The sequence below is a fragment of the Bidens hawaiensis genome, unplaced genomic scaffold, assembly GCF_021521415.1.
Source record: "Bidens hawaiensis isolate Kalapana, Puna unplaced genomic scaffold, B.hawaiensis_p1.1 tig00002414_1, whole genome shotgun sequence".
In the NCBI taxonomy this organism is placed as follows: Eukaryota; Viridiplantae; Streptophyta; class Magnoliopsida; order Asterales; family Asteraceae; genus Bidens; species Bidens hawaiensis.
In genome coordinates this window covers 1,713,505-1,727,334 of record NW_027491131.1, presented here as the reverse complement: position 1 = coordinate 1,727,334, position 13,830 = coordinate 1,713,505, and the positions used below count along the sequence as shown (strand labels likewise).

Genomic DNA, 13,830 nt, shown 5'->3' with positions numbered 1-13,830 from the left:
TGTTAGGAAGATATTTTGAAAATCCTTATGTTGGTTCTTAAGAGTTAATTTAGGAACTATTTAAGGCATTAGTTATTCCCACAGGTTATTTGGACACCAGGCACGCCTATACAAGCCATATAGGGGCTATACGAGCCGTATAGGTGCAGAATTTTGTCATGGCATAGGCTATTCCCACACCACATAGGTTATTTGGATACCAGGTGCGACTATACAAGTCGTATACGGGCTATACGAGCCGTATAGGTGCAGAATTTTGTCATTTTGTGTCGGAGTTAAGCATATACGGCTTGTATAGGGGCTATACGACTCGTATAGACTGAAAAAACTATCATGTCTCCTTCGTACATCAGTCAATCATGTGAGGGCTATACGACTCGTATAGCCCCTATACGAGCTGTATAAAGTTGTTAACACACCAGGGGATGGTGTTTGAATACAACGACCCTGTTAGAAAAATGAAGGGTCAAGGTTTAAGTAGTCACACGTGAATATATGAATATTCACATGTGAATATGCATGTCTTGGTTTGTATGTATGGATCATTCTCAGTTAATTGATCATTGTTAACCCCGATTTGTTCAATTTTTTGTTGATTCGTAAATAAGCGGATTCTTGCCAACAATGTCCAAGAAGAACATTGTTTCAAATCAACTTTTCTTTTTTTACCATGGATCGAGTGATCCTCATCTAACTCAATCTCTTTGTACTGACACGAAGTATATAAACGCCATGGGCATCAACTTTTGACCAAAACCTAGGTGCAAACGTGTCGACCTGCTAGCGAGTTACCCGACATCGGCTTGTAAAAAAGGTCAATCAAGTCGAGCTTAATCGAGCCTGAGCCTGAGCTTGAGCTCAAGCCTAAAAGTAAGCTCGTTTAATAAACGAGCTCAAGCTTCACTTATCGAGCTCGAGCCTGTTATTTATATAATATTTTAAAATATATATTTAATAACTATCAATATATATATATATATATAGAGAGAGAGAGAGAGAGAGAGAATATTATGAAAAAATAAATAAAAATAACTAAATAATATATATTATTTTATATGCAAAGCTAGAAAAAAATAGTTATAGTTATATAAAAAATAATTGATAAATAGTAAACAAGCCAAGCTCGAACTTTGAAAATATAACTCGAAACGAGCCGAGCTCGAGCTCTGTGTAAGTTAAACGAGCCGAACTCGAGCCTAGCCGAGCTCAGGCACGGATCAGCTCGTTTGCACCCCTACCAAAACCGAACCAAAATTTGAAAGAACCAACAAAAAGAAAGACCAGATAATAATCAAACTCCCTCTTAAATGAAGTGATGTTTAGGTTCTTAAGCTTTCTCAAATGGAGGATGACAAAACACACACATTCAACCACCATTACAACCATCACTAGTCAACTACCACCGTCACCTCACCGTCATTGCAACCGCCATCATTACAAATAAGACGACGAATTAGGGTTCACAACTATATGCTTCAATGGATGAACCACATCCGTCCCGCCTGCGTGCCTCACAAACTCAGCCGGTGTGAGAAAACTCCCATGACAAACACACATTATTTTCACTTCTTCACCCTTACCATATTTATAAAGAATCCCTTCAATTCTTCGGCCACCCGGACCGTCCCCTTGCGTGAACACACATGGCATGTCGAGTGCGCTTGATCTTATTTCCTTCCCTTTGTTATTTCCTGAGCTCTCGGATTTGGGTCTTATTGGCCGGACCGTGGGGTCCACAGGCTTTGACCGTGATGAATTGGCACCATCCTTATTTGTCCGTTCCTGGCTAGATTGTACACTTGCGGGGCTAGCTTTGCTTTCACCTCCTGATCCTGAAACAATAATAATAACGGTAATATTAAACTTTTGATGGTTAGTATGTCGCATTAAATGGTTACAGATTGATATATTGACGAAATGAGAATAAGGTGCTACAAATTTATTTCATTTTACATGTATCTAAAGTCTAAACATCGAAAACTAATCATCAGTTTCAAAACTGACTTATAAGTCAAACCAAGCATCGTCTTAAACCATGTCCCAAACCCGAATATGATACTTTAGGTCATTTTTATAGAACTTGCGTCGATCCTGATTTGAGTTTAATTGTTGCGTTGACCTCGAAAGGTCAAACAAAATCTCGAGAGAGTCAAGCTTCAAGTCATTACAAGTTAAATACCAGTCAAAGATGGTTGATGCTGCGAATTTTCAATATTCAATACTAGAGTGTTTAACATGATTATCAGCCTTGACTTCGCATAGTCAACTTCACACCACGGGTAGAAAATAGATGGCGAGGTTAGAAGATTTTAGAAACTTACAAATTAGCCTTGGATAAAATAAAAAACAGTTTCTTAGTAAAAGTACAAATAACGATTCTACATGTTTTTTTTACTATAGTATCCATCTTTGTTCTCAATACTCGGTCAAATAATTATTTATTTATTATTTTATTTTTTTAGTTTTCTAAGTCATACTGGAAATCGATTAACCCAACCTGATCAAACCCGGATCCGAAAAACACAGGAGAGATTAGGGTCGGGTACTCGGGTTTCGATTCTAGTTTTAAAATTCTCAAACCCAAGGAATCCGACCCCAACAACCCAAAATCCGAAATCAAAGCCCGGGAGAGACTAGGGTCGGGTTTCGAATTTCAAGTTTTAAAATTCTCAAACCTGAGAAACCCATAACCCAAACGCACAAACACCCGAAAATTAGCAATGCACATTAACATTATACCTTGAAGATGCCTACTCTCCACACTCCCCTGCGAATCAACCGAACCCGAACCCGGGACCTACCCATCCGACACACCATCCGGGCCCCCACCAACCTCCCAATTCCCCGATTCAAACCTCGGCCCAACCGACGACCCGACCCGACCCATTGCCATCACATACTCCTCCCTCTCACCCCTAGTCAAACTCTTCTGCTTCTCCGAACGCCGTCGTTTCGCCGCCAACCGTCTCAAACTCTGCAACTCCTTCCTCTTCCTCCACTCCTCCTCCGTCTCCACCGGCAACGACGCCGTCCTCACCAGACCCGGACCCGAACCCGAACCCGGTCCGACCCGGGTCCGAATCCGACCCGGGTCGACCCGAACCCGACCCGGGTAAAATGGCGGCAATGGAAGACGACCTGACTATCCGGGTCCTGTACACGCCGAACCTCCCGCCTAGTGACAACCCGAGGCTCAGGTCCTGGTCGTCATCCGGGTCGGGCCGCGTCGGGTCTTTTGACCCGGTGAGTTTTTGGAGCAAGTCCATGGAGAAAGATGAATGACCCATTTCATTGTTTGATGGGTCGGTCATGTTTTACAAAAAAAAAAAGACTAGAAATTGTGTAAATTGAAATGAAATTGGGGTGAAATTGGCATAATTTGAAGTGGGTGTTTGAGGGTTTTGTGTTATTATGTGAAGAGATTGATTGAAGTGGATGCAGAGGAAGTAATAGTAATAATAATAATATTATGAAGAAGAAGAAGAAGAAGAGAGAATCGAAAAGGGAAAAGTGAGGGGAGAGGACATATGTTTCACTTTGGTCCTTGTAGTTAAGTTAATTGGTTATCGGGTCGGGTACTCGGGTTATTGAATAGACAGCTAAAGGTGTATAAAACGGGTTTTTCTAATGCATAGTTCTGAGTATGGAACCGGGTTTGGGTAGTAAAAACCTAAGGGAACCGGGTTTTTTTTTTGTGTTTCGGTTCGGGTTCGGGATTTTTGTGCATCTCTGTTGGCCTCCTTACTGAGTTACTGATACATTGTTTTGTGTTCTGACTGGGTGTACTGGTTAGGAAAGTTTGTGGTGTTGTATTAGCACGTGCTTGTGTGTGAGAAATTTAAAATACGAGGTGTGTTTTTTAGTGTGGGTTTACGATAGTAATAAGTGATGGAGCCAGAAACGACAAAATATCGAGTCTAATAAGTGGTGTAATAAGCGGTGGGACTGAAAACAACAAAATATCAAGTCTAAGGTTTGGTTTTTGGTTTAATTAGTGGACGTTATAATTCGCTAACGCAATTGAATGCATTTCAAGGGTATGCCAAAGCGTTTTGTTTAATGGAAAGTTGATTTTTAGATGATTATGTGCAGAGACGGGATCATGAGTTGAACTCATTAGTGAGAAAACTAGATGACTCTGTATATTGGATTGCATTACATATATGTAGTATAGAGTTTTCTAATTATTTCATGAAGAAATGTTCTCTCATGGCCCCTCTCTCTATGCGTGTAATATATGTAATTGGATTTGCATATAGTTATATATTTATTTGTTTTGTTTTCTTCATGATTCGAAGCAGTTAAAATTGCATATTTATGGTTAAACTTGTATTAAATAAATTATCTTGGCTAAAACTATTTATTTTTAGTGAAAATCTAATGCTTTGTATATATTATACAAATTGTAATAAGGTAGCAGTCTATTTATTTGGAATATTGTAGACAAAGGCTATTTAGCATTTTATCTCTTTACTAAAATCACTTATCTGTTAATTACTGGTTTATAGCTTTATAGGTTTTTTCTTAAGTTTTTGTGTATATCATAGGGGAGGGATATTTTAATAACAGTGTTGAGTTTTAGAACTTAAAAACTCCATTATTGGCCACACATTTAATTAAATGAATTTAGATTATGTGATTGAGATTAAATTTGATTAAAAAAATTAAAGTAGAAAAGAGAATAAAGATGTAAGCGATTACACTAATTTTTACGTCCGTTACACATATTCAAAAGGTCGACTCGGTACGTAAAAAATTCTGTAATTTTTTTACGTATATGTAACCTACATATATTACGCATGTGTAAAAAATTCAAAAAAAAAAAAACAATTGTTGCATTGAGTTATTTCGAATTCATAAAACTAAAAGCGGTTCTCATTTGAAATCTCCTCGTATAATATAAACAACCCATATATATCTAAATTTAATTATTTTAGAGTGAACTGCGGTTTTCGTCCCTGTGGTTTGTCCAAATTTACGGTTTTAGTCAAATAGTTTTAAATTTGCTATTTTCGTCTCTGTGGTTTCATTTCACTTGCAATTAAACCCGAATTCACTAATCCCGTTAAATCTGGTCGTTAAACGCATCAGCATGCCCTTCACGTGAGGAGCAGTTTTGTCCTTTTTTCCCCAAAATACACCCCTGCCCCTCACGTGAGGGGGCTTGTGAATTAGAACTTGGGCTTATTGGAGGAGAAAATGACAAAACTGCCCCTTATGTTATGTTTAACGACAAGATTTAACGGGATTGGTGAATTCGGGTTTAATGGCAAGTGAAATGAAACCACAGGGATAAAATCACAAATGTGAAACTATTTGATTAAAACCACATATTTAAACAAACTACATAGATAAAAACCGCAGTTTACTCATTATTTTAACAGTACTTTAAATGTTCAAGCAATATTTTGTAAAAATGTAAAAGTGAATGGGTGTATCATAGTTTTCTATCAAAGGGGTGTTCGACAGCAATACAAAATATTAAGAACCAAATGACGAAACTACCCTTAACGAAAGTACCTAGACAAGGACAAAACAAGGGCAGTGCTGACTTCTGACACGTAGGTTTAATATAATATTTTAATAGTGAAAAGAGTTGTCCAGGTACAGTGACGTAATGCAACGTGTCAAAATATTATAGGAGGAATAACAGTCCGCCACGTGTCAGAATGTTATGTTGGCGTGAGTTTTAATATGGTGCCACGTAAGGCTGCAAGTACATTGGTTCGTATCAAACACATGGATCTGCTTGTCGAATTAATAATGTAAGAGTTTACTTTAAAGACATCCCGGATTTCATGGAAACCTCTTAAAACATTTTTTTTAAACGACAATTTTCTTGTATCTAAATTATCACATCTTTTATGTTTGGAGAGTTTTGATGTCTCAATCTGGTCAAACTATGTTGTCTTAACAGTGTTCACATTGGCTTTAGAGTTTGGTTTGGACATTCTCTCGAAAAACCATACTGCTGACTGGCACTTGACAGTCATTGTATCACCACAAGAATAAAGCTTTTTGACGAAACACACGATGGGACCATTTTTATTTTTTTGAAATACACATTAAAAAGTTATTTTTGTAGAATAAAGATTTCGAGTGCCGAAAACATATTTAAAAATGACATTTATATAAAAAAATTTTTAGCTCAATTTAACTGGTTAATATGCCTTTTTTTCAGGCACAATTAAAAATAAACAGACTAAACCACGCAAGAGTTCACTTGCTATTATGTTCTTATTTTTTTAGTTTCCAAGCTCAATTAAATACATACATACTAAACCGAACCATTTTTTGAAGTTATTTTAACCAAATTTCACTCGTTTGTCGTTACTATGCCATTTTTTCAACTTTTTGCCCCAGTTAAGCATAGCATATAAACTATGCCCTTTTAAAGATATCTTAGCCCAATTTCACTTGTTAGTTGTTACTGGCTAGTATATTAGTTTTTTGCGTTATTTATTAAAACATAAATGCAAAACTAGGCCATATGTAAGTTATGTTGGTTAAAAATTTAATCTTTTAATCTTGTGAAAACGGGTTCTTATCATATTAAAAAATTTGTGCCTCGGACCAAAACCATGCCCAAAATGTGTGGCCATGATGTATGAGAAAAAAATGAACAATTGTTTAGACCCCTATATTTACAGGACCTCTAGATTTTTTAAGATATCACTGTATGATAAAAGTAAAAGTTTCTATCTTTGATGTTTAATTTGTGAATTGAAAGATTTACTACATATGCGTTCTATGTCCACCATATCGTTGCAAGTGACTAAATTCATGGCATACAAAGCTAGGCTCTTTAATTTATTTTTGGCTCAATTTCATTTGTGCATCGGACCGAAACCATGCCTAAAATGGTCACCGAGGTATGGGTCGACCCAAGTTCGTGCATATGTGTTATTTGAAAGGACAAACGGGTTAGCACGGTTGTATACGGTTACGTGGCTGTACATGAATTGCGATCAGGTTTTAAATGAGTTAAATGATTTTGTTTGCAAACGTGTTAGCAAGTTGTAAATAAGTAATCATTGAATAAAATGAACAATTGTTTTCGACCCCTACATTTACAAGACCTTCAGATTCTTTAAGGTAACACTATATGATAAAAGTAAAAGTTTCTATTTTCAATGTTATGATTTGTGAATTGAAAATTGTATGACTTGAAGCAAATAAAGCAGTTCCACATCTTCCATGTCCACCGTATCGTTGCAGGTGACTTAAATTCGAGGTGGTCTTTAGAAGATAAAAAGAAGTTATCATTTGACAGTCTATGACGAATTCAATTCTCGATCATTATCCCTTCCTCCCTTCATTTATTTGTATAGTTCTATGATATAAAGACCATCATTGAGATTTTTGAAATAGTGGCATTGTTAAAATGATCTACTAAACATTCAAACAAGAGTAGTGAAATTGGTTTAAATATAAAAAATTATCATATTAGAAACAAGATTCATTCTTTAATTCTTTTTAGGCCTTCAAAAAGGTTGGGTCATCCCTGATTATTTTAATAAACATGTAAACAGATTATGTTGTTAAACTTATATATTAATATCATGTTATAACCTTATCATCAACCGTTTATTAAATATATTTAACTTTTTGTTCAAGTTCGAGTTGTGTAAAAAGATATGTTCCAATAAAAAGGTCTTAGGAGAAAAAAATAAACTAAAATAATATATTAACTTTTTGCATTAGTGAATAAAATCTTAGTATATCACATAAAATCTTAGTATATCACTTCAAATGCGTTGAAAATAATGTTTTTGAAATATTCTCTAAATATGAAGGGAAAGGCTGAGCATTTTCTCTGCTCCTGTTGCTTTCTTTTCAACTTTATTTTTTCTCTTTCTAAGTTTTATTAACAGAAAACATTGTCTATATTAGATACATACTAGGATAAATACACGGGCAATTAAAAAAATATAACAAAAAAGTTAAATTTAATAATATACGTAATAGCATATCTTATGCATTAATAAGATATAAGTAATTATAAAAAAATTTTACAATTCGTAAACCTCTAAAAACCTATTTAAATAAAACATTGGATAGTGACCCGTATGATTAGGAGAAATGTTAACTTATAACATATTAATAGGGCATTTAAGAAATTGTATATATATTCATTCATCTATAATATTTCTATAATTTATTTTATGAAATTTCCCAACATAGCATAATTGATTGGCTTGATAAAATAGGAAAATGGCATATAATATGTACGTGGCATCCTATGTTGAAACCCTAAAATGATGTTATGTTGAAAAGTCATCTTACTTTAATAGTATAGTTAAATTTTATAAACTAAAGTCAAGTCTTTAGGCCCCCTTTTGAATTGGGCTTCCACTTTAAACCTAAGTTAGATGAAAAAAAACTTACTATATTATCCGTTAAGTTATTTGAAAAGACAAATATATTCGTGATTAGCTGCTTGCAATAATAAAATTTGAAACAGACTTTGAATTCTCATTTCGTTTTAGGCCTGAAAAATGGTTAGTCTGGCCTATATAAGGGGATTTGAAACCCTTAGGTTCCATCAACCATCATAGATTGATAGCAATTCTTATCCTCCTCATGTTGGGATATTTTTCATGGTTGAAAATTGAAAAAATAGAAAGGAGTCAAAGGAGCATTGTTGTTCCAATCAAAAATTACTTGAAAAAGGCAGAAAAGTTGTGGTTAAAATCATAGGTAAAGTCCTTTTCTAGTTCAATCAATGGGTAATTTAGATTGTATATTTTTCATTTGATTGTTGTGTAATTTTTTTTATTGTACTTAAAAATTTGTTCATAAACAAAGTCAGTAACTATGTATCAAGAGAATTTATTTACTTCTAATAAAGGTCCCCAATTTTACCGGACGACCTCCATATACGAAAACACCTTATAACACAAAGATATCATTGGGCCAAATGCTCTTTAGTGTCCATGATTTTAATGACGAGGAAAAAGTTGTTCTTGTGCGTCAACTTGACCTCTACATTGATAGTAAATGAATAGATGAAAATTTTGTTGTTTTGAATGATATTGTCTTGCTAGATTTAAGGTAGAAGCAAGTAAACATTGTAAATTTCCTTTTGCTTACTATTAAAGCTAGCATACAAAATATTCTGTATGTTACAACTACAACGGATTTGAAATGTCTTTGGGCAATGAAGATTGAGAAGCCAAATTTACACAATTAAATTGTGAAGATTTTTTTCTTTCTTTTTTTTTTTATTATTTTGATTTTTCGAATTCTTGTGATTGTCATGTCTGATGATTGATGATTGTAATGATCGGGATTGTTGGTGCTAGAGAGAACTTGAGTTAACTTGACATATACAAGCCATTGTTCTATAAAAGATGCGCTGAGATTATACAATATGGACCCCTCTATACTAACCTCACTATATGACAGGTAAATGTCACATCACTCTCCACTCTCTTTCACTCCATTTTATTTCAGCAAAGAAATACATCACTCGCACTCCAACTTCTTTTCACTTAATCAGTGGTTCAATTTCAAATAACAAAATAACTTAAATAAATTTTTAATCCATTTTAAATACAATATTTTTTTAACTACTTTTACATATTGATTACAAATAATTTACACATAGTTCACACACATTTCTCTCTACAAGCGTACACAAGAGCATGAAACAACCAAATCTTGTTCCTAGCTCGAGTAGGAGGAGGGTAAGAGCGTGGAACAACCAAGAAGAAGTAAGATTGATAAGTGCTTAGGTCCATGTTTTCGAAGTAAAATGAGATTTTGGAAAGAAAAAAACAAACAAAATTTGAAAACCCGGTCTAACCACTGATTAACCGGCCGAATAAAGCGGCTAAGGGATTACTCAACCATACCAGTCATGTAAGTGGTTCCCGGTCCAGTACTGAAAACACTACTAAATAGTTTAACTACCATAACCAAACAACAGTCAACTAACACACCATGAAATTTTTAAACATTCCGACGACCCCAAGTTTCTAGGGTACCGCTCTAAACTATCATTCTAGAAGTACCAAAGCCAAAAAGCATTAAGACAAACACTCTCTTTGAAACAAAACCAAACCAAAAACTCTTCAACTATTTTTAAAAGTTTTTACCGGATTTTGATCCATTTTGTTGGATCCTTCAAACTCAACGACGATCTTGATAGTAACGGTTGCGCCCCTGGTTATAATCTCGAGTTTGACCAGAATGTTGACCAAAGTTCTCATGGTCAACGTGCTTATTTCCCCAGCTGCCACCACCACTTCCTTCGCCCTCACGGCGCCAACCATTTTCAGTTCTACGACCAAACGGTGGCCTCCCCATGTTATTTCCACCTGTGATGGCAATTTGGTAAGATCAAATTTATAACGGGTCGGGTATAAGACAGGCTTTTCACTAACCTTGATTAGAATGTTTCTTGCATTGAATTTCACATGATTTGTCATCAAGTCGGATGAAACGGGCCTGAAACAATGTGATGAATAAAATTTTATAAATTAGTTAATTAAACAATGATTTTTCTTCGTTATACGCAGGCTTAAACGTGTTGATTGTGTATGATAATCGGGAAGTATTAACTCTATACCAAGTTTTGATCAAACCAAAACTTGATAATACAAAAAGGGTGTTATTATAACAAATCAAATAGTGCTAATATATAAATATTAAATGAATCGAATAAATAAATTTTAAGAAACTACATATATGACATATTTATACCTCTACTGCACTAATGGCCGATTTTGCATGATCGAATTCAACAAAAGCGTAACGGTATCCGTCCTGAAAATAAATCATTAGAAGTAAATTACTGTGTTGCCAAAACGGGTAATTTTGAAACGGGTCATCCAAGTTATCATGTTACCAAACGAGCCCGCTTAAAATAAGTATAGTTACCAAGTCACAACACTATGCACCTATATCAAGTATAATTACTAAAACGAACTACTTAGACAGTAATGTACAAATAATAATCAAAATCTTTCAATAAAAACGGTTTCGTATGCATTAAAATATGATAAAATCGCCATTTTGACCAAGAAAACTAACAAAATAGTCTTGACTAGTGATCAACCAGTGCGCAACATGTGTCACTCAGCACATCAAATTTCAATCGGGCGTAGCAGATTTCCATCTAGAGCCATTGTCTTATAACTAGAAGAAGAGAGTCAAAGGACATCTGGGAAAATAAAGAAGTCATGGGCCGTTTTGTCAAAGTTAGTGATCAAATGGCTATTTTTTTTTTGGTAATTCTCCCTTAATATACACTTTGGCTAACTTTCAAGTTTCAACCAACTTTTTTAATTTGGCTGGTTTGAATTGAATCACAAACCCGGTCGACCCGTTCATAAGTGAAGGGGCCAACATTAAGAACTACGTATGATTACGAACCTGTGGGTATTCTTTAATCTGGACATTTTTCAGTTTGACTGGTCCGAACTGCTTTACCACCTCATGTATGCATTCCTGTGTAACTGTTGGTGGTAGATCCTTGACCCGAATTGATTTGACTGCAACGTTTATGAAAAAATAACTTGCAACTAAAAATTGAAACACCTTGATAATGGTTGCAAGTTAATGATCTTACCATCATAGATATTTTCATCAGGACCGTCGTTATGAGCCACAGGTGGTTTGGGTACAACAGCAGACGTGATTGCACGCTTATCGGTTTTTGGTGAAACTTTTGCAACAGCTTTTGGAGATGAGTCTGTAGTGGATGATCCAGAACCTTCTTTTGCCAGCTATAGTTATATAAGCAATAATTATTTGGTAAATATTTTTGGAGATTATATATAAATTATATAGAACACAAACTATTTCAAAGAATGAGCTCACGATTGAAGCGTAAGACACTTTTTTTGAATCTTCTTGGATTTTTGGAGATGTCTGCCAAACAGAAGGTTGAGTTTTCTTCTTTGGTTCAGCCGGAGGTGGCTTCTTTCCTTCTAATACCTCAGAAAACTTCATTTTAGTCTCGTTTCCCTCTTTTGTAGGTATTGACTTCTCGGTTTGATCCTTGTTGACAGTCTTTGCAATCTCCAAGGAGGAGTCTTTTGCTAAACAAACAAAGAGTATTAGTAGAAATCCAATTGGAATAATAAAATATTGCGCGGTTTAATGAGAGTGCATTTTAATTGTGTTTTAGAACTTAGGAGTGATTATGTGATACTTAATGATGAGCTTGTTTTGAAAGATGCAATCAACTGGAATCATATCATCGGTTTAAAAACATAGATATTAAAAGTACCTGAATTATCGGCTTGTTGAGCAGGCAGAGGATCTTCCACGTCATCAACAGCAGGTGAAGCTTCTGGTGCCTTCTGGATTTCTAAAAGCTGAAGGAAATCGTTGTGGACATAAAAGCCACCTCCTTCTTGCGGAGCCAAGAGAAAGGTTTGAGCAAAGTTTTTTGTCACGTCATTATTGTCAATCAAAAAGCCCGTAACTCCAACAACGACTGAGTTCATTACCGAATCCTGAGCATGTATGGTTTCCAGATCAGGATTCCATTCCTTGATATTGGAAGCCATGATCTCCTCATCAATACACTGCTCCAAAATATTCAATGATACCCAAAAGTTACACGTTATGAAATGATGCACAAATGGATAACAAATAACTTTCTGTATTGGAATGTGTGATTTTAAGTCAAACATGTTGTTGACCAAACATGTTTTTACCTGCAGGGTTGTTACTAGTTTCATCGAACCATCAATATATGGATGGGCTCGCACGCTTTGCTCCTTATAAAAATTATACGCCTCCTTAGGCATATCTTGCAGAATTTTATAATATTGTTTCGCAAAGGCATCAGCAACATCCTGTGCGGAGTAGCTTTGATTCACGACAGTATCATTCTCGTTTTCGGAGGACAAAGTTTGATTTTCCACAATATTACCGTTTTCCATCTCTGCAAAAGAAGGTAAATTAAAATTTGAGTATATGTATTTTTGAGAACTTCTAGTCATTTCATTAATAAAACAAATCAGAAATCCCAGCAAAGAATTATACGTCAAATAACGAAAGTAAGTACGTCACGAGAAAAAGTACACATTAACTACAAGAATCATATGATACGTCATTGTCGGCTGCTCTACTACCATATAAGTTTAAAAAAAATAATCAGTTTCTAGGGCTTCCAAAATCCATCTATCTAGTGTAACATTATCCAACACTGAACATATATGTTAACCATTATCCATAGAATCAATCATGTAATACCAGGATTTTATAACTTGAAGCAAATTTATATATTTGGAGAAAGAAACACATTAGAATTACCAATCTTACTGAACCAACATTATATATATAAATACATTCAAGGACAAAGTTTAATTTTCCATATAATTACCGTTTTCCATCTCTGCACAAAAAAAAAGTAAATTAAAATTTAAGTATATGTTTTTTAAGAACTTCTAGTCATTTCATAACAAAAATAAACCAAAAATCCCAAGCTGATGGAGAACTATACGTAAAGTAACAAAAGTAAGTACGTCACGAGAAAAAGCAACTACAAAAACCATACGATACGTCATTGTTGGCTTATCTACTACCATAAAAGTTCAAAAAAAAATAATCAATTTATAGGGCTTCCAAAATGCACCCATCTAGTGTAATATTAACCAACACTGAACATATATGTTATCATCATCCACATGCTCAATCATATACCACCACAAATCTTAAACCAGATTATATATTAAAAAAAATAATAATAAACTTGAGTTATCAATCTTATTGAACCAACACATATATAAATACAATAAGAAACTGATTTGCTATCAAACTATTGTCTCCAAGGACAAAATCCAAAATTACACATAAAATTTAACTTCTTGT

The 13,830-nt window shown here is 34.8% G+C and overlaps 1 protein-coding gene and 1 pseudogene across 2 annotated transcripts; both read right to left on the bottom strand.

Moving 5' to 3' along the window:
* Window positions 1-1,416: 1,416 nt before the first annotated feature.
* Window positions 1,417-3,310, bottom strand: LOC143619085 (ninja-family protein AFP3-like; annotated as a pseudogene). Its single transcript, XR_013151137.1, has 2 exons — window positions 2,740-3,310; window positions 1,417-1,832 (listed from the first exon to the last, which is right to left on the bottom strand). The product of XR_013151137.1 is annotated as a ninja-family protein AFP3-like (transcript).
* A 6,607-nt stretch (window positions 3,311-9,917) lies between these two features.
* Window positions 9,918-13,526, bottom strand: LOC143619150 (nuclear transport factor 2-like). Its single transcript, XM_077091153.1, has 10 exons — window positions 13,463-13,526; window positions 13,343-13,354; window positions 12,672-12,901; window positions 12,239-12,539; window positions 11,827-12,047; window positions 11,576-11,732; window positions 11,380-11,498; window positions 10,708-10,770; window positions 10,389-10,452; window positions 9,918-10,322 (listed from the first exon to the last, which is right to left on the bottom strand). Exons 1-10 carry the CDS (start codon window positions 13,524-13,526, stop codon window positions 10,135-10,137), a joined length of 1,419 nt encoding a protein of 472 aa, XP_076947268.1. The 3' UTR covers window positions 9,918-10,134.
* Window positions 13,527-13,830: the final 304 nt, after the last annotated feature.

Excerpts from the sequence above, each read along its gene's own strand:
- LOC143619150 (XM_077091153.1), bottom strand. The coding sequence starts at position 13,526 with ATGACGTATCGTATGGTTTTTGTAGTTGCTTTTTCTCGTGACGTACTT. Across the intron at positions 12,048-12,238 it reads TCAACAAGCCGATAATTCAG|CAAAAGACTCCTCCTTGGAG; the intron begins GTACTTTTAATA and ends TTGTTTGTTTAG. Across the intron at positions 10,453-10,707 it reads CGGCCATTAGTGCAGTAGAG|GCCCGTTTCATCCGACTTGA; the intron begins GTATAAATATGT and ends ACATTGTTTCAG.